At 49.3% G+C, this 24,195-nt stretch overlaps 5 protein-coding genes and 1 non-coding gene across 6 annotated transcripts; 4 read left to right on the top strand and 2 right to left on the bottom strand.

Annotated features, from left to right (window-relative positions):
- The first annotated feature begins 1,935 nt into the window (after window positions 1-1,935).
- On the top strand, window positions 1,936-2,007 carry TRNAD-GUC (transfer RNA aspartic acid (anticodon GUC)). Its single transcript has one exon. It is a non-coding gene; the product is annotated as a tRNA-Asp (tRNA).
- Window positions 2,008-2,468: 461 nt separating this feature from the next.
- Window positions 2,469-3,886, top strand: LOC117855357 (RING-H2 finger protein ATL67). Its single transcript, XM_034737692.2, has one exon. The coding sequence runs from the start codon at window positions 2,916-2,918 to the stop codon at window positions 3,495-3,497; it is 582 nt and encodes a 193-aa protein (XP_034593583.1). The 5' UTR covers window positions 2,469-2,915; the 3' UTR covers window positions 3,498-3,886.
- Window positions 3,887-13,858: 9,972 nt separating this feature from the next.
- On the bottom strand, window positions 13,859-15,010 carry LOC117855525 (late embryogenesis abundant protein At1g64065). Its single transcript, XM_034737903.2, has one exon. The coding sequence runs from the start codon at window positions 14,784-14,786 to the stop codon at window positions 14,034-14,036; it is 753 nt and encodes a 250-aa protein (XP_034593794.1). The 5' UTR covers window positions 14,787-15,010; the 3' UTR covers window positions 13,859-14,033.
- A 1,301-nt stretch (window positions 15,011-16,311) lies between these two features.
- On the top strand, window positions 16,312-17,952 carry LOC117855524 (UDP-glycosyltransferase 1). The gene has a single exon (XM_034737902.2). It carries the CDS (start codon window positions 16,410-16,412, stop codon window positions 17,847-17,849), a length of 1,440 nt encoding a protein of 479 aa, XP_034593793.1. The 5' UTR covers window positions 16,312-16,409; the 3' UTR covers window positions 17,850-17,952.
- Window positions 17,953-19,440: 1,488 nt separating this feature from the next.
- Window positions 19,441-20,997, top strand: LOC117854807 (TPD1 protein homolog 1B). The gene is made up of 3 exons (XM_034737060.2): window positions 19,441-19,996; window positions 20,148-20,219; window positions 20,309-20,997. Exons 1-3 carry the CDS (start codon window positions 19,924-19,926, stop codon window positions 20,677-20,679), a joined length of 516 nt encoding a protein of 171 aa, XP_034592951.1. The 5' UTR covers window positions 19,441-19,923; the 3' UTR covers window positions 20,680-20,997.
- Window positions 20,998-21,201: 204 nt separating this feature from the next.
- On the bottom strand, window positions 21,202-23,265 carry LOC117854806 (UDP-glycosyltransferase 88F3). The gene has a single exon (XM_034737059.2). The coding sequence runs from the start codon at window positions 22,957-22,959 to the stop codon at window positions 21,544-21,546; it is 1,416 nt and encodes a 471-aa protein (XP_034592950.1). The 5' UTR covers window positions 22,960-23,265; the 3' UTR covers window positions 21,202-21,543.
- Between the last annotated feature and the right edge of the window lie 930 nt (window positions 23,266-24,195).

The raw sequence follows: 24,195 nt of genomic DNA, 5'->3' as shown, positions 1-24,195 counted from the left end.
GGTTCAATTTAGCTCCTAAACTATACTATTTGGTCGTTTAACTTACCCCGTAATGCAATTTATCGTTCTTGTTTCTCCATACTCAAGTTGAATTTTAATTTGAGACTTTGCAGTGGTAGTGGACATCATAACCCACATTAAAAAATATTTTAAGAATTTGTCATCATTATTTTTTATAAAATTTTGTATCTCAAGGATAAATTTTATTATTAAATATCCTACCCTATCAGAATAGTGATAAAAAATTTATGATATATTTTTTTCAATGTTTGCTATCATCTTGCAAAATTTAAACTTAGAACTTCACTTGTGCATGGAGAAACAAAAATACAAATTGTGTTAAGAGGTAAATCGAATCAAATAGTATAGTTTAGAGGGTAAATTGAACCAAGAAAAAATACTTTAGAGGTTATCCAGACTTTGGCTATATTTGAGAGGAGTAATTTGGACTTTTTCCTCTCTAAACCCATGTGTCAGACTAAAATCCATGCTCGTATGTTTGACAACATTCCAGATGTTAATCAAAATCATGTACCTGACACTAGAATGGGCAAATATATTTGGAATCCATACTCATATCGTGCCTTCATTTCGACCTCACATCCAAACGCACCATCTTTTCAAGATTAAAAAGTTTATACCCTTTTTCTGGCCAGAATTATTGGAACTATATTTTCTTATGAAATAGTTCACCTTTTTAGCAAATTTAGTACTATAATCCGTGGCACAAAAATCTGGTTGAGGAGCTGTTGGAATCTTGAATCAGGAAAAAATCTATATGAACTATGTAAATTATGCTTTTTACAATTAAGTTATAGATGTAGTTTAGAGTTCCTAATAAAGTTATTGTGGACCTTGTTTTCTCTAAAATTCAGAACCCGATATGGACAGTTTGAAGTTGGAAAAATTACAATGCCACCTTTTCCAGTTTTGTTTTTCAAAAAATCAATACTACTAAAATTTATTTGTCCTTCTAAAGGACTAGAAAATTGTTTGTAGAAAAATGTGGATTTAGGCCCAAACTACCTCGTGGTGTCCTCGAGGCCCAACTTTTCAAGCGGGCCGAAGCCCAGAAGGGACAAAATACTCGGCTAAGATAAAAAGCTTCAACAGCCTCTCGAAAAAGAAAAAGAAAAAAAAGATAGATAGTTCCAACAGGAGTTCCGGCCTGAAATGTTCAGGTTTCAATCTGCCAAGCACATCCCGATGCTAGACCAGGTCAAATTAACTTGCCATGATTTTCGTTCATAGAGCACAATTGAAACTGTATGATTTAGGCTGTCAACTATCAGTACACCATTGCTTCACCTTCACTACAAGTATGATGAAGGCAATCTAAGGTTTGTTGATATGAACGGGTCTAGTGCTCGAACTCTGAAACCATGATTGTAGCTTTGCTAGTTCTGTATATAAATTACCTCAGCAAAATGAGCATATCTAACTAAAGTACTATACTAAATTCAGTGAAACAAAAAGTGCCATAAACAAGTAAAACTCAAGAACGGAACAACTTGGCCAAAGTGAGAACTGAGAGCAACAATACACTACTCACAGAGAGTCACAAGTCATAGCCTCGCAAGCAGCAGTGAAGATTTGCCCCCTTTGAGCTTCATCCTTGAGGCCGTGATGAGTCCACAGTGGCGGAAACTCCAGTCGGGCATGCGGGATGCGGCAGATGCAACCATGCAGCTGGAGGCCTGGATCCTGGGAGATAAGCTGATGTGGTCGATAAAAGCGAGAGCAAAAGAGGCAATGAGGGCGGAGCAGGATGACGATCCAGTAGTAAAAGCCATGAGCGGAAGCTGCGAATATGCCACTGGGATGTGCGGATGCTCAACGAGGGAACCGTGTGAGCGATGCGGATATCCGCTGATCAGCATTCAGTAATCATGAAAGATTGTAGATTAACGTGTCATGATACGAGTTCGCGTCGAAGTCGTTGTAGTATAGTGGTGAGTATTCCCGCCTGTCACGCGGGCGACCCGGGTTCGATCCCCGGCAACGGCGTTTTTTTTCATTTGTTTTATTTTACTATTTACACAAAGAGTCCGTTCTCTCTCATTTTTTTGAAGCGTTTTTTCCCCTTTTAGCGAAGCCTGACGTCTTCAACATCCAAGCATGACATGGGGTGAACGTTTGCGCTGTACTGACGCGACAGCAACTCGCACGGGAGAAAACTTTTGCCGTGACTTTCAAACCTTCGTTTTTTTTCAAGGTTCAAGCCAATAGCAATGATGCCGTCCTGTGCCGCGACGGGAGTACTCTTGGTTCTTCGAGCTTGAAACGAAATTTTCCCGCGTTTGGCATAGTCATGACAACCTGAGACAACAAAGGTCATGCAGCACCGTCAGTCGATCGGACGACACCGCGACAGGATATCCTCCCGAAACTGGCACTGTCGCCGTTCGCCGCTCGCCTCAGCAGCAGTGCGCCCCAAAAAGGTCAAACGGATGGCCCCCAACGGAAGTTTCCCTTGCACACCACGCGTAGCGCACCCGGCCACTGACGCCACAAGCGCCAAGTCGTTCTCCTTCCCCATCGCCCAGCGCAGCCGAGCCAAGCCAAGCTGCGGAGCACGAGCAGCGGAGCAGAGCATCCCATCCCCGCCATTTCGCCAAGGCGCCATTACTCCCCGCCGTCCCTCGTCCCCGGCAATAAATGCGGCCGCTCGAGCCGCGCACCCACCCCCGACAGATCTGAGCCCCGCGATAAGGCGAGAGGAAGCGAAAAATATCACCACTTCACCACGCCACCTTCCCCACATTTACTCCACTGCGCCCCCACCCCACGCGGCCTCGATTCGACCCTAGTGATCCGGGCGTCCACCATCACCGAGCGCACGCTCCGCCAATGCCATTCCGCCGCTCCCTCGCCACCAGGGACTCGCCGCCTCCGTCACCGCCGGCACGACCGCGATGCCGTCCCTCCTCTCCTCACTCTCCAACCTCGGCCTCGGCTACTCCATCGCCATCGCGCTCGGCTTCCTCGTCCTGCTCGCCTCGCTCCTGCTCGCCTCCTACCTCTGCTTCCGCCGCGGCGGCGGGGACTACTGGGCCGGGGAGGCCTTCACCACGGCCTCAAGCTCCGGCCACCTCTCCATCACCGTCCCGCGCGTGCTCTTCGTCGCGGAGGGGTCCGAGTCCCCGGACGACGCGGCTTACTCCTCCGCAGCCGCCGCGTCCTGCTGCCCCGTCGGGCTCGACCCGGCCGCCATCGCGTCCTACCCCAAGGTGCCGTTCTCCAGCAGGGCCGCCGAGGCCGACGCCATGTGCTCCATCTGCCTCAGCGAGTACAGGGACGGCGAGATGCTGCGCCTGATGCCCGAGTGCAGGCACCGGTTCCACGTCGCGTGCCTCGACGCCTGGCTGCGGCGGAGCGGCTCGTGCCCCGTCTGCAGGTCCTCGCCCATACCGACGCCCACCGCCACGCCGCTCGCGACGCCGCTCTCGGAGCTCGTCCCGCTCTCGCACTACGCCGCCGACCGGAGGCGCAGGTGATGGACATTGCCACATTGGTGCAACACTGTGCTCGTCACTACATTACTCCTTTCTTCTTTTTTTTTATCCTTTTATTACTTTCGAGGATGTGAAGCCCTGGGGTTGTTTTTAGGATATCTAGAAAATTGTTTGGAAATCACAATTACCTTGATAAGATTTTGTAATGTAGAAGTAGATGATGGAGCAGGGGATAGTGTAAATACAGATCGCTGGTTTCTCTGAGTACCTGCTGGTGATTTATACTTTGTGTTACTACTGAAACTATATGGCCAGATGAAATGTAGAAAATTGGTGTATGATGACTACTTGTGTCGAGGAATGGAACGCATAGCTCTAGTATTTTCGTCCATCCCTTTTTTATCGAGGACTTGGAAGAACCTTTGCATTTACCTGATGCCCTGATCTCATAATACTTTCCATTTCGTTTTTTTTAAAAAACATTTCGCATTGAGGACATTGTCAAGTACCCAAGCTAAGCGAAAGGATTCTTCTTTGAATCTTTATCAGTATAGGAATTTTCTGGGTCCAGGAGACTTTTAGCTCCGCGTGGTTGGTGAGCTGGAGCATCAATGCCCATGAGCTAAACGAATGTTGATTTGTCTGCTATCTTCGTTGGCATGCCAACATGGGGGGAGTATTTGTTCTAGGTAGATTGATTTACATGAGCATAAGTTTAATTTTACAGTAAAAAAATTACCACTAATGTACTCTTTGAGCCTCTGAATAAGCAATCACAATTAGAGATCGGTCTCTATACATGTTGCTAAACATCTGTGGTACCGGAGGGGCAAATTCAAGGTTTATATAGTGATGAAGAAATTTGGATCCAACCAACTATTTTGCTCCTAATTGAGAATTTCACTCATTTGTTCACACAACGACATATACAGTGATGCTTCTTCAAGCACATTAAGCATATGGAAACCAAACCTATCTTTTTGTAGATATTACCTACTGGAGTACTAGAATTGTGCTTGATTTTTTTGTTCCCGTGCGATAATGACAGACAATAATATTTTCGGGTACACATTCAATTTCTGTCCTCAATTTCGCTGTCGCATATTGTACGTCTGTTGGCAAGTCAGTGTATCGTGGTACAAACTTGAAGTTGCTTGTGGGCTCCGGGGCTTACTCCAACTGGGTCCACATAGCACGTAGGCCTTACTCAGGAATTTGAAAAGGTTGATGTGTTAATGTAAGGGCCTATAAACTAGAACAGCAAGGGCAAGCAAAGGTTCATGACTTGCACTTTCAGTAATTTTAATACATTTCCCTAGTCTACCCACTTGCAAAAGGTTTTAACGGGGAGCCCTTTTGCTCCCTTCTTCCTAATGTCCTGATAATGAGTTCGTCTTTACTCGTTTTCCAGAATTGTTCTTTTTTTAACTATTCTTCCAGCTTGTAAGGCATTAGAAGTTTGACAGTTGGAAATTGAAATTCTATTCTAGATGGTACCTCTTGATAACTGAAGCTCGTGAAGTTCTGAATTCAACTTATCTGGTCATTTGGAAATGATTTCTCTGATGCACTTACCTTACCTTCTGATTCGGGTGCATGGTTAATGCAGTTGTTGATTGATTGTCTGCTTTTTGGTTTACTTTTACATCAAGATAGCTGCTTCGATTGCATATCTGTTCTGACTGGAGAGTCCTGAATTGTTCATCCAAGTATTCTCTGTTGCATTAATCTACATGCTTCAACTTGCACTCATCGGTTAACTTGAGCAGTGTGATTGTTTACCTCCATCTGTGTCTTACTACATCCTTAACTATATATATATATATATATATATATATATATATATATATATATATATATGTATGTATGTATGTATGTATATATATGTATGTATGTATATATATATATATGTATATATATATATATTTTTTCAAACGACATCCTTAACTATATGTTTCTTACCCTTTTAGCCTACGAGTATGAGCGCAAAAAGTAATGGTAAGTTAAGTCCAGCCTCAAGCTGGCTCCTGTTTGCTACTCCTTAGTTAGCCGTTTGCTACTCCTTAGGCGTTTGCTACTGACCTTCTGAATGAACAGCTGCTTAATCATACAGCCGGTGTTGAGATATCGCCGTGGCTGGCACGGCTTGGCAGAAATGGCTGAAGATACCGCATTCATTGGAGGGAAGAGCAAAGTGGTGGATGGAGAGCAGAAGGCTGACATTATCAGGCTGGAGAAACGGCGAGCAGTATGAGGATGTAGGCGACTGAGCGTACAGGCGTACGGTGTACGACATGCATGACTAATTGGCTACCTCCGGAATACGCGTCTTCATCCATCATGTACAATGAAAGCAGGTCAGCAGGGGAGGACGGTGCTGGATGGCATGCACGGGCACGCGCACATGGATACTGGATCGCAGCATGGCACGGCACAGGGCTGTTTTCTAGTGTGGGTGTACACTGTAATGCCCGTATGATACTTGTACTCTTGCAGCATATGGAACAGATCTCCAGCTCCACGATCTGGACGGATTGAGAGAGGACGAACTAATGGTGGGGAGACAACGGATGCGTGATGATTCCTTTTGCGAAGAGGAGATTGTTTTACTCGCTACAGACGATACCTTTCTTTTTCTTTGCTAGGACTACTAGACGACTCTGGCGATGGTCCGCTTTAACAAGTGTGGCTCGCAACAATAATTCTCAGCCGGATTTATGTCATTTCTAGGACCCCCTTCGTTTGTCTTCTTGTATATGTCTTTGCGTTATTTGCTGCAAACAATTTTTTTTAGAAAAACCTTACTAGTGACACATAGGAGTATGTGGCTCGCGTGAGGCCATTAGAACATTTCAACTGTGGCCCATATTCCAAAAAACAAATGTGGGCCGTATGAGGGCCCATGTGCATTATTTCTTGACTTGATGTATGTAAAACACCGGTTACCCTCAAGATTGCCGAGCGCTGACAGATGCACGTGGTGGACAGCAACGATTCCCTTTGGCTCTTCACCGCATTTTCCCGAACTACTGATCCCATTAGCGGGTGCGAGAGAGAGAGCCAAGAGCGGTGCATGAATAATGAATAATTAAATGAAGAAGGCAACTATAAAGTTTTTTAATTATTTTTTAGAAATCGTTCTGTGTGAAATTGTTTTCCTTCCTGAATGATAGACATGAGGCCCCTTTTAAGTGTCTTTCTAAAAACAAATTGGACATGTCCTTCTTGTTATAATCTGATACCCCTCGTTATATGCAGCATCACCCGGATCTAAAAAGTATATTGCGTATACGACACGAGCTTGCACCATATCAAGAATAATATAGATGAATCTCGTAGAAAACCTAGATGACGGCGTTGAGGCAACCACAATAAGAGAATAAGATTTTGCCGAAACCGACCACAAATTCTTCAAGTACAACTCCAAAATATATAAGTGATTGTCGCTCCCTCACAACCCTACTCGACCCTCTAGGACCCTTTGATTCTTGCCTATACAAGAATCTAGTGCTATAGAACTGTCTACCCTATCCCTCTTGAGCGCTCCTAATTGCCTCTCACAAGCCTTGAATAAGACCTTGGTGTTTACCTTTGACTTGATTGATTCCTAGAGGCTCCACCCCCTTGTTTATATAGTCCCCTCCAAGACCCTCATACATGCAAGTAGAAGTCCTACACCTAGTAGGATTCAACGCTCAAATCCTAGTAGAACTACAGGTCCTAATATCACACCCCTATTGAGTCCTAATCCGAGTAGTATTTGAGTCACCATACAACACTTCCATCCTTAGAAGAGTCGAGATTGAGAGTCATTGTCTGTGGAGGCGGCGAAGGGTGTGCAAGGAGACTGGTGTTGGCGCCACTGCAAGCGGTGTCGGCACTCGGCAAGCAATACAGGGTGTCGGTGTTTTATACCCGGCAACCTACCGAGGAGTATCCCGAGGTAATAGATTGGTTGGTGTGGGATCATCGGATCTGGAACTTGATGGTAAAAGCGAGGATACAAGACATATTATATACAGGTTCGGGCTGCCAAAGTAGCGTAATACCCCACGTCCTGTTTGGGGTGTTGTATATTGTGCCCCGCACTTGGGTGTTGTTTGGTATTGAGGATTTGATCCTCTATTGTGGCTCTATGAAGTCTTCACCTACCGATCTAGGGACCCCTGCCCTCTTCTATATACTCCAGGGGGCGGGATTACTAGTTGCTTACAGGGTATGAGTCCTAGTGGGATTACAGGGTATGAGTCCTAGTAGGATTACAGAGGAATCATAGTAGGAGTCTGTCTTCTTCCTTCCTTGCGGTACTGAGGATCTATCCCCGACAAGCCCCCGAGCGCTTCATAGTTGAATGTAGCAGTCTTTTAGTACTTTTCGGATCCTCATCGAGTAGTTTTGGTGTTCTCGAGTATTTTATCTAGCTGAATCTTCAAAGCTGTCATGAGGCTATGGTGTGCTCAAATCCTTGATCTTGATTTTATAATCTTCATCTTTGAATTGTGATATGGAGGATGGCGGAAGTCGCGCTCCATATGGAGTAGCCCACAAGCCTTAGGTTGAATCGAAGAATCAAGCTGAGGGTCATTGAAATCTTGAATCTTCTTTCTTCATCTTGAAAAAAATCAACTATTAGGTGTAGCTGATCAGCCTCCGAGCCTTGGAATGATTAAATAATCAATTCAAGGGTCTAGCGAGCTTTAGTCTTCACGCCAGTCGTTATCTGAGTAGTTTTGCGACGTCCAACCTCCGAGCTTATGCGCCATGTGAGCCATTTGGCGCTTAGCCCCTAAGCTTGGAAGCTAGCTGAGCCACTGGAGATATTCCGAGTAGTAATTGGCGCATAGCCCCTGAGCCTAGGAGCTAGCGAAGCCATTGGAGATACGTTGAGCGTCCTGGTGAGTTGTCGCCGAAGCTTGACCTGCAAAAAGAGATGCATACATTATGTAGCATATTTGTAGAATTTGAAATTAATAAAATTTATTCAGTGATGAATATAATGTAAATGTTATGTGTCATGATCTTGTTTCGACCATATTTTTCCCGAGTAGTTAGCCTGTTACGTTTAGGTTCTCAGTCCCTATTTAGCCATTTCCACTACGTGTGAGATCTTTGTCACGTGTACGCGTACTAGCACTGCTGCTACGGAGATCTTTGTCTCGTGTCCTAGTGTTTAGGCATGATAGAAGATCTAAGGCTTTCACGAATTAAGGCATGTTTTACTCGAGTAGATTAGCGACCACTAAGAGAAGACAGTGAAAATAAATAGTCGACATTGCGACAAAAACCTACGCAATTGCGCGTAAAGTAATCTTTGAGACTTTCTTACCTTTTGGCGAGGAGAGCGCGTGTTTGCTGCGCATAAGATTTGTGCCTCACTAGGGTGTAGCCTGTAACGCCCATAAAATACACCCAGTTAAATCGCCCGCTAAAAACGCTCTCCAAAATTTTTCCGACCGCCGAGCTCCGGGAAATCCTTTCTCTTCCGTCGGACCCGCCGTCCTGGCCCCGGCCCGTCAATTCTCCATTTTCCACTCCCCGTAATTTTCACCGCGTGCCCGTCAAATCCGTCACCGCGCGCAGACGAATCCCGCAATTTCCGCCATCTTTTTCCCCTCCCTTCCCTCTCTTTCTCTTCCTTCTTTCTTTTTCTTCCTTTTTCTTTCCCTTCTCTTTTTCCTTCTCTTTCTTCCTCCTCTCCCTTTTCCCTTCTTCTCTCTCCTCTTTTACTTCCCTGGCAACCTCCCCCCACCGGCCACTGCACCAGGCGCCCACGCGGCACGCGCGCCGAGGCGCCGGGCCGCGCGCCCGCGCGCCCGCGCCGCCCGCGCCCGCCGCGTCCGCCGCGCCGCCGCCGCGCCCGCACCGCGTCACGTCGCCCGTGCCGCGCCCGCTCGCGCCTTGGCGTTTAGCGCTTGGCTCGGTGCGTCGCGTCGTGTCGCCGGTCACCGGTCGCCGCCCCTGTGGCCTCGTCGACCACGCCGCCACGCCATCCACGAGCTCCACCACTCCGGCACGCCACCGGTCAAAAGTCCGGCCGCCATCATTACCTCGGCCCTCGCCCGCCCGCGCGCCACCTATAAAAGGAGAGAGCCGAGCCTCCACCTCCACACCCTCACCACGAGCACCTTACATTCCTCCACTCCCACCACCAGAACGCCGACGACCATCTTCCTCTCAACCTTCTGTTGCCTCCAGGAAGAAGAAGGGGTAAATCCCTCTCCTCACGATCCAACCCACTAGTTTCCCTGATTCGCGAATAGGCCCTTCCACCATTCCAAAAATAATTACGGATAGGCCCCTGTTCTCGCGGATTCAACCCTAAACCCCGTTTTAAAGCCCCTAATACTCCTTCAACCCGTCATTTCATGCGCCAAACTTCCTCCAATTAACCCCAAACTCGACCACGGCCTCCTCTCATATATTTCCGCCGAGGCATATCAAAATCCCACGAAAATACCCTTCCTACCTATTTTCCGTTCATGTTTCCTGTTCGGAGCTCATCGGGTAAAACTTTTTTTTTCCTTTTTATTTATTGTGTGCTCGTTTGTGTGTGCCGTAGATCGCGGAGTACCCGAGGAGGAGCGCGAGGAGGAGTTCGACCGCGAGCCCGAGCCCGAGGACCAGTACCGCGAGCAGGAGCTCCCGGAAGGCTTTGAGAACGGCAAGTCCAATCTCACCCTTTGATGCATATTTAATACCCAGTTTTGCAGACACAACCTATTGGCCTGTTTTATAAAATGCATATTGTTTTATCGCAAGACATGGTTGGATAGCCACCCCTTGATTGTTATGACTATTCCTTGTTGTCCCATGTTTACCTCTAAATATGAGTTGCTCTGTTTAGATGGTAAATACTGCTAGAACGCTTAGGAACTCATTATCCAAATTCAAACATGACTACACCTGTTTACTCGGAAAATAATGTGTGAGTATGTTTAACTGGGGAGTTGGGTTTTCGGGTGTAAAGAGAGGTGGTGGATGAGATGGATGGGTGTTTCTCGTGTGGAACGCCGGGTTGATAGGCTCGTACCTCAGTGGTTGAGCAGTTTTGGAGATATCCATCTTGTCATGACTAAGGACCGAGTTGATGTGTCATCCTGCCTAATTCCATCATCGTACGACCACTCGACCGTTGTATGGGCAACGGCTTAGCATAAATCCCACTAGCTAAACTGCTAGGCTTCAGGTGTGCTGGTGAGCAACGGGAGGCCTTGGAAAAGGACTAAGCTCTTGGTGACTTAGGTCCCGGTTACGGCCCCGTGGATGGGTTGCTAACCCCTTGAGCGCTCTGGCGTTGACTAGTCAGTGTTGGCTAAGGTGGGTAATGGCTTTGTTAGGATCCGTACCGACACTAAGGTGATCGCGATACGGTACCCTACTTGTGGGAAAAGTGTACAACCTCTGCAGAGTTAAAACCTATCCGGGTAGCCGTGTCCACGGCATTGGACGAGTTACGGCTCGGTCACACAACTAGCTTTTGAGGATGACTGGTATTCTACTGCGTGTGTGGGTGCGTGGAATTTTGGAAGTGTCCGGCAGATGTGCCGTGCGCTACGGCGGACGGGGAGTCCGGTAGCGATAAAACTGGGATCCTTTGTGTAGGATCAACCCCACTTGATATACTGTTTACTAAAATGTTTTCATGAAACTTCTTTGAAACGGAACCCTGCATGTGTCTAAAATTTAGCTTTACTGCAAATAAACCATAGCCTATTCCTTGTTTATTCTGGTGCATACTCTGTTGTATCCCCCTCCGTGGATGGGGTTGGACTTGCTGAGTACTTTTGTACTCACCCTTGTGTTGTTACTTCAGAGGAGGATCCGGACTTCGTCGCCGAGGACTTCGAGTAGGAGGTTGCGTCTGCACCCAACGCTGCCTGTGATGTTGGCCCTTTTGCAGGATGCTTCCGCTGACGCTTAGCTCCGATTGCAGCCCGGAGTCCGACTGGACTGCAACTTGGATTTGTGTTGTTATCGCTTTAGTCTTGCTTTGGGTGTGGCTTGCCCGCCCGCTCCTTCGGGAGTTGTACGGTTTCTGAACTATCTGTTGAATAAATGTGTTATCAGCCTCCTGGGACTGATAATTTGGATCACATTTGGTCTCTACTTATGTGGGGACGCTTCATAGCCGTTGTGAGCCTCCAGCACTCAGTGCACCAAACTTCGTGGCAGAGCCTCCTAATTTGGTGTACCAAGCCTATGGCAGAGCTTCCGAAACTCAATGCACCAAACACGTGCGCGATAGCTTCCGTAATTCGGTGTACCAAGCCCATGGCTGTAGGTTAACATGTTCGAAGAGTAGTCGGCGAAGTGTAGCTCTAAAGGGTAATTCCCATCGAGAGACATACACAAATAAATAACCAGCGCATTCACCAACTATGCTGAAAATAAGCTAGAGAAAAATAATTATTAAAAAAATGACTTAGCTTGATTCATGAAGGATCGTCGATGAAGTCGCGACGGTTGTTGATGAAGGCGACTAGTCGGAGTTGATTCCGACTAGTTGCCGACGATATGAGACCCGCCCACGACTAATTTTGTAGTCGAGACGAGTAGTCATTAGCGAGTCGTCATAGACGTCTTGCTCTAGCAGAAGTAGTCGATCGCATCGTCGGAGATTTGTTGGTATTGCCACGCAAGCTGAAGTCCTTATGGTAGCTTTTTTTTGTGTGCGCATAGCTGAATACACCATTGATTTCCAGCATCACAGGGAACAATGGCAACTGTTTCTTTATTTTGGTGCTTGGCGTGCTTTTCCGTCTCCGATCAACAAAGCTAGTCTCCGCTTCGGACTCGACTAAGGAAATCAATTCCCTGTAGGATTCCATCTTGACGTTGTCCAATTCTATTCCATATCAATCTTGATACTTGGAGACGATCAGCGGTAGGTGAATTGCTCCACTCCGCACTCCGTTTCAAATTCAATTCGGCGAGAACATATGCCAGCTCAGAATTAGCCTGTCCAGCGACTTCGCCTCGGACTCCGACGCAGTTGCACACCGAGTCATCTATTGGATGGGAGAACATCGTTCTTATCTTGTAGAGTAGATTGATCTTGATGAGGTCCTTCAAGCTCGTTCGATGATTTTGACGATCACCCCTACTTGGCGTGCAAGATGTCAGTTTTTTATACCCGGCAACGTACCAAGGGGTATCTCGAGGTAGTAGATTGGTTGGTAGAGGATTGTTGGACTTGGAACTTGTTTGTAAAAGCGATGATAGAAGACATATATTTATACAGGTTCGGATCGACAGAGTAGCGTAATACCCTACATCCTATTTGGGGTGTTGTATATTGCGCCGTGCGCTTGGGTGTTGTTTGGTATTGAGGATTTGGTCCTCTATTGTGGTTCTATAAGGTCTTCGCCTACCGATTTAGGGACCTCTGCCCTCCTTCATATACTCCGGGAGGGATTACTAGTCAGTTACAAGGTAGGAGTCATAGTAGGATTATAGGGTATGAGTCATAGTAGGATTATAGAGAAATCATAGTAGGAGTTCATCTTTTTCCTTCCTTGCAGGTACTGGGGATCTATCCCCGACATAGAGGGACTACACTAATCGCCTACTTTTTAAGATAATGAAAAAAATCCAATTCTTCTCAAGGAGAGTGATCAGTTCACACTTATTATAAGCACAGTCAAAATTTAAAGTTGTTTAATATTTATTATTAACTAATGCGCAAAGGAAAGGCCATATGTGCTATGCGAAGAACTGTGAGCCTTGCCAAAACTTGGGCATGCAAAAATTTTAGCAAACCAAAACTTGGGCAAAAACTTACCAATGTTTTGGTGAGATAATTTGGAGAAGCTGTCAAATTTTGATAACAAATCAAACGGTGGTAAAAAAATTAGCTTGACAAAACTCTGACATACCAAAATTTTAGCAACAAATCAATCAAACTTGTATAACTTAAACTTGTATAACTCTAGACTTCCGACATGTCTCGACTAGCCGAGCCCCGCGTTCAGAGTTGGTCGATCGACAGATAATACCCCATTGTTCCCAGGACTCGGCAGTACACTATTGTGTTTTACATTTGTCCTTTCCGAGTGTAAATGATCAACATTGTCTTTGATAGAGATCAATAAAATCATAAAAAAACATGCGACATCTGAAAAGGCACCGAGAAAACACGGTGGTTAGCCTACCAAGTACCACAGACGATATCAAAGAGATGGATTAGTTGGTTTGCTCTCGTCCTGCCACTGTGTCAGTGTCACAGGACCTGCAGCAGATAGAAACTACTTTCTGTATTTCTAGGTGCATAATAATATCTATAAATTAAAAAAATTAAAATAATTTATAATTTTGAAACGACCGGTGAAAGCTGATTAATTATGGCCTGCTCTTACAGGTATCCCCTCATCAGAATTCAGAAAAGCACATAAAAACACAAGCCGTTGAGCGTCAAGACAGACGTTTATGACAGTCAATCGCCTCTAACAAAAATGTAATTACACAACAGTCTATAATTTATACAGAACCGGAGAGGAGAAAGGCAAAAGCACAGAACTAATAGCGACACGATTTACATGCGTATCTCCATAGAGGTGGCTAACGACCTGCTAACCGAAATCAGCTGACATTTGCGACGCAGTTAGTGGATTTGCTCTGCACGGTGGTGAAGGCCCCCACCTCCAGCGTGATGGAGCAGTTCATCTTGATGTCGAGGTCCCTCTTATAGATGCCGAGCACGTTCACCCTCCCGGTGATCTCCGTGTAGCTAGTGAGGTTGTAGTCCTGGCCGAAGATGAGGTCCGTGGCGTTGACGTTGGGCGAGATGCGGTCGGCGAGCACGTCGAGCGTAACGTTCATGCGCACGGTGCGGTCGGCGCCGACCTCGCCGTCCGGCGCGTACGCCACGCCGACCGTCTCCCCGGCGTAGTAGAAGTCCGTCTCGCTGCGGGCGAACCGGAAGGAGGCCACGTTGGGGTTCTTGATGGAGATGTCGGCGCTGAGCGTGGCGTTCACGGACACCGGGTGCCGCTCCGTGCCGAGGTCGCCGTCCACGCCCTCCAGCGTGACGCGGTTCATGGTGAGGACGGGGTCCTTGACCTTGAACACGGTGAGCGCGAGCACGAGGGCGGCGATGCCCAGGAGGACCACGGTGGTGGCGCAGCAGCCGCAGCACCAGATCGCGCACCGGCGCTTCCGGAGGTACTGCATCGAGCGCCAGCGCCTGGTGGTCGCGACCTCCTCGTCCCCGGCGCCGTCGGTCACCTCCGGGTGGACGGTCGGGGACGCGACGGCGAGGGGCCTCGTCGGATCCTCCTTCCCGGCCGCCGCCGCGGCGTTGTACGGCCCTACGGTCGCTGTCTCTGTCGCCATGGGGTGGAGAGACTAGTGTCTGGTGGAACGGAAGAGCAGAGGACGCTCTGGAAATCAACTAATCAAGTGTGTGGGAGTTCGATGTGAGGAATGGATTCTGGGTCGCGCGCGGTCTTATACGGTGGATTTTCGCACGAAGACACAAAAGTTCTCGTTGTGGCGGGCCGCCGCGCATCGCGTACGTGTTCTTCGCGACGGAGCGGGACAAAACACGCCAGCTTGACTTCCGCCAGTTTTGCCGTCGCTTGAACTTTGGACTGCGCCACCAATAAATGGGCCGTGCAGGTTTCCGCTGACACAAATTGACTCCCAGGCTTCCATCATGGTCACATGATGAAAGTATGAAGCACGAGTGAACCTCGCTCGCTGCTTGTTTTTTTTTTGTTGTTGTTGTTTCTAGATCGTCCGGTACTCCGGTGGTTCGGCTCGCGCTCAGCTCCAGGTAGGTCTCCTGGAGGTTGGATCGCCGTTCAATTCAAGTAGGTAGACCCAGACGACTTGGTCGCGGAAGGCATGAGCTTTTTCGTTCGTGAACAGAACTGCAGTCGCGAGGCGCGACCTGTGAGAAGTTTAATCAGTTAAGTGAGCGATCAAATTTGACCTTGCGCGCTTGACTTGGTATATCGTGATCACTGATCACCTAGTATTTTTTTTTTCGCGAACCATAGGCATGTCTCCTCTCCGCAAAATAATCTCCACATGCAGCACAAATTCACGGGCGACAGTGCGTTTTCGTGGTTTTTTTTTGTTTATCATGTGCCATTTTTCAGCAGATCTGCCATCCTCTCTTCTAAAAGTGGAGGCCCCGACCAGCATGAGAAAGGTTCAGACGCAAAAATGCATCATCCAAAGTTGACGCATCTGATCTGGGCCATCAATCGTGCGCCCAGGTGCACGGGAGCACCTTGAAGGCTGGTGCGCCCGAACCTTTCTTTCTCGTGCCAGCATCTCTACATCCATCGGCTTTGCTCCTACAGTCCCCAGTTGAAGGGGCCTACATGGCACGGCGCCGCCGAAGGGGCTGGAAGGCTGGAATCATGGGCGTAGAGAGATCTATTGGGCCAATTGGGCTTCTGGTGTGACTTCGCTTAACGAGTTGGCGTCTTTCCATCCGTATTGTCATTATGGCGGTTCGACAAGCACGTGTATCAGGCCTGGTTTGGTTCGGTGCTTCTAATTAGGAGTATTAAACGTAGGCTATTTACAAAATCCATTACATAAACGGAGGCTAAACGGTGAGACGAATCTATTAAACCTAATTAGTTCATGATTTGACAATGTGTTGCTACAGTAAACATTTGCTAATGATGGATTAATTAGGCTTAATAGGTTCATCTTGCCGTTTAGTCTCCACTTATGTAATGGGTTCTGTAAATAGCCTACGTTTAATACTCCTAATTAGTATCTAAACATTTGATGTGACAATTGCTAAAAATAAGCAAAGGGAACCTATGTGCGCAAGACGATCGGGTAGGTAGGACTCGTGGACCAAAATGAAGCCGCGTCAAGGTATAAACAAGCCACGGCGCACACGCTGAAGTCACAACAGAAGCAAAGCAACAGCATTTGCCGATTTGCGCCATCTTCTCACTCAAGCTCGCGGGCAACGGTGTCGTCCCTGAAATGGGGAGCCAGAGCCACGACGACAAGGCGAAGAAGCGCGTGGTCATCTACGCCCCGCCGCCGGTGATGGGCAGCCACCTGGTCTCCTTGGTGGAGCTCGGCGAGCTGCTCGCGGCGCACGGCCTCGAGGTCACCGTCGTGCTCGGCGGGCGGACCGACGACGACCAGGCCGCCGCAGGTTCATTCGCCGAAGGCGCTGCCACTGCGCACCCCGAGCTCTCCTTCCACCGCCTACCGTGCGTGACGCTCCCGCGCGACGTGCACGCCCACGATCCCGTGTCGCAGGCCTTCGAGCTCGCCCGCGCCTCCAACTCCGACCTCCGTGAATTCCTCCGTGCCGCCTCCCCGCCCCCGGCCGCCCTCGTCCTCGACTTCTTCTGCGGCAGTGCCGTGGACGTTGGTGCCGAGCTCGGCATCCCGACCTACTTTTTCTTCACCACGTCCATCTCCGGCCTGGCGGAACTGATATACCACCCCTCGATCCACGAGCGGACAACTCAGAGCCTCCGAGACCTCGGTGGCACCCTTCTGCACGCTCCAGGCATCCCCCCGATACCGGTAGACCACCTCCCCGCGTCATACCTCGACCGCGACAGCCTCGGCAACAGGCTCTTCCTCGCCTTATGCGAACAGATGTGCAGATCCCAGGGTCTCATCGTGAACAGCTTCCGCTCGCTGGAACCGCGCGCCACCGACGCCATCGTGAACGGCCTCTGCACGCCACCGGGGCGTCGGACGCCACCGCTGCACTGCATCGGCCCACTGGTAAAGCAGGTGGAAGAGCCCGGCGCGAACCGGCACGAGTGCCTGGCGTGGCTCGACGCCCAGCCTGAGGCCAGCGTCGTGTTTCTCTGCTTCGGCACCATGGGCCGGTTCAGCGCGGAGCAGACAAGGCGGGTGGCTTGTGGGCTGGAGACGAGCGGGCAGCGGTTCCTGTGGGTCGTGCGGCGCCCGCTTGGCGAGGACAACGGCCACAAGCCGACAGACCTCGACTTCGACCTCGACGCGCTCCTCCCTGACGGGTTCCTGGCACGCACCAAGGGCAAAGGGCTGGTGGTCAAGTCATGGGCGCCGCAGAGCGAGGTGCTGTCCCACGCCGCGATCGGCGGGTTCGTGACGCACTGCGGGTGGAACTCGGTGCTGGAGGCGGTCACGGGCGGCGTGCCGATGCTGGCGTGGCCGATGTACGCCGAGCAGCGGATGAACAAGGTGTTCCTGGTCGAGGAGCTGCGGCTGGCCGTGGCGCTGGAAGGGTACGACAAGGGGATGGTCGGGGATGAGGAGGTGGCTGCCAAGGTGAGGTGGCTGATGGAGTCGGACGGCGGCAGGGAGCTCCGGGAGCGGACACGGGCCGCCATGCGGTGGGCGAAGGAGGCGATCAGCGACGCCGGGGAGTCGACAACTTGGCTGCTGGAGCTCGTACGGCAGTGGAAAAGGTGAAGAAAATACTTGCGTCAATCATTCAATTTGTACTACCACATGGACGAGGTAGACGAATTATACTGGCCCGTTTGTACTTGCCAATAATCCATTCTTTTGTACCGTTGCTCCGCGTCGTCGTTTCGATCGTACAGCACTTGAACTAACAAGGCAACTGCACGTGCACGTGATGGAGACAATAAGCGGCTCAGATCTGGTGGACCTGCTGCCGCTCGCACATCGTGCTCTTCTGTTGCCGCTAGTAACTGTTGAGAAATCCTTAAACCTAGGGATAATTGTGGGCTCATACTAAATATACTCCTAAAGATCAAGACTATATAAAGTAACATGTACCCATCTATTACGATAAGAGAGAACAATGATAAGAGAGAACAAGTTCCACCTATATTATCTTCGGTGTGCTTATCTCGGGTATTACTGGGAAAGGATACGGATGATCTTCTACATCTTCCTCCTATCTCATCTGCTGTCGGGAGGGAAGGGAACCAGATCAAAGATCCATGACTGCGCCGTTACTTAACAGTAACCACGATTTTCTCATTCTGAAACGCACTGTGCGAGCGGGATTGTGGGAGTTGAAAAACAACGTATTTTTTGCCCGGCCCGGCCCTCAACATAAGCTTGAATGTTAATTTCACGTAACTAACAATAACAACAATAAAGAGCAAAATGAAGGGATACAACTAGACCTGCTAATTGGATTGTAATCTAACTCTAACCCATACCAATCCACGTCAAGCCCAACTCACCCTATATTTATATTATCTAAACTCAAGCCAATCCACCCTACTAGTTGATAAAACCCGTATGTTTGCTATAAAAAATCATGGTTTGCTATATAAATCTATGGGCTCATATAAAAAACTCGTATATATTTGAAATAAATGTGAGTCCGATATGTGGGTCCTACGTCAAGAGCTGGACTCTAAAACTAAAACGTCGTGTTCACACCTTAAAATTTTAGCGAAATTGATCAAAATTTGTTGTAGATGACATAGTTTGATTGCCTGCTACTTTGTGCTAAATAATATGGCTAAACATACATTTGAGCCCCGCATTAAGAGCCAGACCCTAAAATTAAAACCTCGCGTTCACACATTAAAATTTTAGCGAAATTCATCAAAATTTGTTGAAGATGACTCAATTTGATTGCCTACTATTTTGTGTAAAATAGTATGGCTAAACATACATGTGGGTTGCGCATCAAGAGCCGGACCCTGAAATTAAAACCTCGCATTCATACTTTAAAATTTTAACGAAATTGATCGAAATTTGTTGGAAATGACTCAGTTTAAGTGTCCGCTACTTCATACGAAAAAGTATAGTTGGACTTATATGTGGACCCACATCCTTAATTTTTTTAATCAAACTACTTCCAAACTATTTTCTCTAAGGAGAAATCCAAACCAAACTAATCCATCGATGAATCAGCTTATTGTAACCAGTCCAAATAACTTCTAAAAGAAACTCAATCCATTAAAATTATTAAATATAATCTAATTAGCAGGGCTAGATACAGCACAGGACCGATGAGATAGAAATGACTGAATCACTCAAAGCTATCGTTGATTCGGCTGGAACGTTTGTGCACCGCATGGCCAGCCAAGGCGCAGCAGCGTTGCCATGGGGTTCATTTGCTGCAGCTCGTGGGCCCCGCGTGTCGGCGTGTGCATTGATGAAGGGATAGAGATGGCAGTATAGGCGTGTAGCTGACGGTTGGGTTCACACAAATGAGGAAGTATGTGTTGGAATGTGTGATGAGCCTAATTATTTTATGTATAAACCTGTCTCTAGATGACTTGGTTCGCTGTTGGAGACGGCGAGACGCCCGGGACCTGGCTGATCTGAAGGGGCGGCTGCACTCGTTAATAACACACAGTGCCCAAGGACTTCTAGCCTCGGTTTCCAAAGCAATTGGAGCGAGTCCTATTAAATTCCAGCCGTATAAATAGACCTGCATGCAAGTGAAGGGTTGAAGCAGCAAGCTAATTTCCTGCACTACAAAAGTGAAAGCCCGAAACCAGAAAAGGTTAGAGCCGACAGTGTGAGTGACTTGAGTGACAAGGGAGGCCATATGGGGTGCTTCCAGAAATGTGCTTCTCTGGTGGTGGTTTCCAGCCTGCTGCTGCTGCTCATAACTGCTGCAGGTATACGGGTCTTGCTAGCTTCGTATTTCTTGTTGATGCATAGTCTGTTAACTAGATTCTGTGAGAGGCACTAGTCAAATTGGCTCAATTATGCATGAACGCATTCGTCTTATCACAAATTGACCAAACCTTATACTTCACCGCCGGCCAGCTGCTGCGTCTTCCCGTGGCCGTGATGCATCGTCTTCCTCCACATTGCACGCGCGCAAGCTGCTCAACAGCAGTAAGATTCAGAACCTCTACCAGCTGAATGCATGCTACCTTCTTGCCTACGTACTGATCCAATCAATGTAAAATTTACGCATGCATCAGCTGGCTCGTCGTCGTCGTCGCTTGGTGCTGGGCGCCATTACTCGACGGAGCGGATGGGGCCGGACGACTGCTCGGAGGAGGACGTGGTGGTGTACCAGAGCAGCGCCAACCCGTTGCCGAGCGGCATCCCGGCCTACACCGTGCAGATCGTCAACGTCTGCGGCGGCTGCACCGTGTCCGACGTCCACGTCTCCTGCGGCGACTTCGCCTCCACGGAGCTCGTCGACCCTAGCAAGTTCCAGCGTGTCAGCTTCAACGACTGCATCGTCAAGGGAGGCGGGCCCATGGAGCCCAGCGAGACCGTCTCCTTCCAGTACTCCAACTCCTTCTCCTACCAGCTAAACGTTGCGTCCGTCGCCTGCGAGCAGTAGACCTCACCGGGCGCATCCTGCATTTGCTCTGTTCGTCGTCGTCGTCGTTTGTCTGTTCGTTGTCGTTGTTTGTCTGTTTCTGTGGTCGGCAAATAAAACCAGGGGAATACCTTTTCCGTTGGTGATCGAGCGAGCATGGTAGGAGTTGACCAGGATCAAGCTAGTACATCGCACTGCAGCCAGTACTCTACTATTACTTTGTACTTTTTCTCTGGATGGCTTGTAAAACGAAATAATTTCCATCAGATTCTGAAACTATTATTAGTTTTTGTTCAAGGAAATGTCCAGCCAGTTGATTGCATTATTTGCATGCCTGACCTTGTTGGGAGGATTTTGGAGCAAAGGAAAACTGAAACCGATTCCAAATTTTTGAGTCGCTTCAGAGTTGAACGGGCCACTGTCCTACACTGGCCTTAATTTTGCCCCTCCGAAGAAAGGGCCGACGGGGCCCGTGATCGTAGAATCGGACTCTTCGTTGAGAATGATAGTCAAAGCGCTGCAGCCTGCAACGGTATGACTGTATGAGGAAAGTCTGTACTCAGTTTTCCTATCGCTGAAGCAAAGGAACATGCGCAGCTGTTGGATCACTTGAAGATGGTCCAAGTGAAAAGATGATGCAATAAAGGTGCCTAGCTAAGTATAAAATGTGCTCACTGCAGTTTGGTTTAGACAGGCGTCTGCGTGCGTGATTGACCTTATCCGAAACGATTGTACTAGTTCACCTTTTTCCTAGCTAATAAAGCTCTGCTTTTATTACCGAAAAAAAGTGTCCATTCCAACTGCACGAGGAACACGAGAAAGAGAGACGCAGAGTTCGTGTCAGAGTGGACCTCTGCCCCTGTGCCGTGGCCTCGTCTGATCCTTTCAAGCGTGCGTCGAGATCTCCAAACTGTTCAGGAAGTCAACGAGCGCCGTCGTTGACGACCCGCCGATCTCCAGCGCGGCGGCGGCCCTATCCTTCGCCATCGCCGTCCTCTCCCTGAGCTCCTCCCCCTGCTGCGACTCCATGACCAGTCTGACCTTGGCCTCCACCTCCTCCGCCTTCACCATGGCCTGGTCGTAACCTTCCATCACCACTCCGAGTCCCATCCCCTCCGCGATGAACACCTTGTTCAGCCGCTGTTCCGCGTACATCGGCCAGCACACCATCGGCACCCCCGCCGTGACCGCCTCCAGCGTCGAGTTCCACCCGCAGTGCGTCACGAACGCGCCGGTCGCCGGGTGCCGCAGCACCTCCACCTGCGGCGCCCACGTCGGCACCACCAGCCCGCGCCCGCGCGTCCGGTCCAGGAATCCCTCCGGGAGCAGCGCCTCCAGCGCCGCCTCGCCCCGGCCCTCGAACCGCTTCGTCGAGTCGGCGTCCGGCGCGACGGGCGCGCGCACGGCCCAGAGGAACGCGTGCCCGCTCCTCTCGAGCCCCACCGCAATCTCCCTCAGCTGCTCCGCCGGCACAGAGCTCGCGCTCCCGAAGCAGAGGAAGACCACGCTCCGCGCCGGCTGCGCGTCCAGCCATGTCAGGCACTCGTGCTTCCCCTCCCCTCGCCTCTCCTCGCCGACCAACGGGCCGACGCAGAACAGCCTCGGCACCGGCTCGCCAGGGCGGGGGCTCCCCTCTTGGATCGCCTTCACGGCGCGGGGCTCCAGCCACTCGAACGTGTTCGCCAGTATGCCCTTCGCTCTGGGCAGCTGCTCGAAGAGACCAATAGTTGCCTCGTACTGCTCGTTGCGAGGACCAAGCAGGACCTCCGGCAAGTCGGAGGCCGGGACCGGGTGGACGCCTGGGAAGTGCAGCAAGGAGCGGCCCATGTCCCCGAACGAGACGTCGGACCGCATGACGGGGATGTGCAGGTAGGCAGCAAGCGGCGAGGCGCCGGACGTGAAGAACAGGTAGGCCGGGAGCCCGAGCTCCTCGGCGGCGTCGAGCGCGCACCCGCAGAAGAAGTCGAGGACGAGCGCCTTGACGGAGGGGAGGGACCGCACGAAGGCGACGAGCGCGGGGTTGCTGGCGCGGAGGTCGGCGATGAGCGTGATGAAGGGGTCGGCGTCGGGGTCGGCCTCGTCGCTGGAACGGGCGGTTGCCGGCGGGAGCAGGTGGAAGGAGACGGATGGGTAGGAGTCAGAGAGGCGCGCGACGGTCTTAAGGGAGTCGCCGGACGATGGGACGTCGGCGATGGCCACGGTGACGGGGGCGCCGTGGCCGGCCAAGCGGCCGGCGAACTGAACCATGGGGTGGAGGTGGCCGCGGACCATCCATGTGTACAGTACCACGGCGCTGCCCATTTGTATGTGGCAAATGATCTATGTGCACTAGCGTGTCTAGAGGCAGATGAAGCAGCTAGCGTATATATGCAGTGGCAGGCTAAAGATGATGTGATGTTTGGTGGCGGTCGTCGCTCTGCTAGCAGCCGTGCTAGAACTGCCGGAGTTACGCAGCCTCGTTGACAATGGAAAGGCGGCTAAGACAAGATTTGGAGAGATCTTGGACAGGAAAAATGAGGAACTTCTTCTGAACCTCTTTGCACCTGACCTCTGTAGTCTGAAGTCCAAACTCATGCAGTGATGCTTGCTCGCCTGCCTGGTAAGTGGTAACTGAAGAAATGACGCCAGTGTTATCTTGCTCCCCGAAGCTAATTTTTTTCTTAAAAAAGTAATTCTTTCTTGCTGTAATTTCATCCAGAGTATGGTGCTGTACCACTGACATTAGCAGGATCAGAACAAAATGATCTATTGGAACTGAAGAAACCATCATCAGACATCAAGATGAAATACTTTTGCATCATCTTGGTATGGCTGAGCACTCAATGTTTGAGGAAATTCTGCTGAACTCTTCTGCACCTGAGCTCTGAATTCCTCCCCCTGTATCCGCCTGTGTTTTGTGGTACTGATACTGAAAAATCAGGATTAGCATTTGATTGAAGTATTCAGCGTGAGTGCATAAATAAAAAAAAAAATTAGCTTGCATACGGTTAACTTTATATTTTTATAGTATATATAATGAGATGTCTAGCACGTTTGTCTGCCCCTCATGTTTTTTTACCTAGTTCCGCCATTGCACACGTACTGAAGCGACCCGAATTTCCAAATCTGAGAATTCAAGCCTACGCACCCCGTAATAGTCCCAGGAAGGCTATCACGTGCGAATCTCTATCTTAGATAGTACAAATCCATACCAATATAGAAATATTGAATAGTAACAGAGTAACAATATCATAAATATCGACTACATCACTTCGACACATGCCGGAACAAGTCCAACAGGACTGAATCATGAAAGGAAAAACATCTACACAGTGGAAACAATGCGACTTGAGCGAGAGACCATCCCTAATCTTCCTAGTCGTAGTCAGGCTCCGACCCTAAAAAGCCACAATCTACCTGAGAAGCGGGTAGGCCATGTCAACTTCCAAAAACAGCAAGGTAAGGAAACAGGAGGAAATAATATTATATGCATGGATCGACCTGTATGTGGCTGTAGAGGTATATGTAGCAGCAGCAATCAAGGATGCATCAAAGCAA

This window comes from Setaria viridis, chromosome 5 (assembly GCF_005286985.2).
Source record: "Setaria viridis chromosome 5, Setaria_viridis_v4.0, whole genome shotgun sequence".
Taxonomy (NCBI): domain Eukaryota; kingdom Viridiplantae; phylum Streptophyta; class Magnoliopsida; order Poales; family Poaceae; genus Setaria; species Setaria viridis.
The sequence above is the reverse complement of the archived record's forward strand: the minus strand, read 5'-3'. Positions and strand labels throughout refer to the sequence as shown.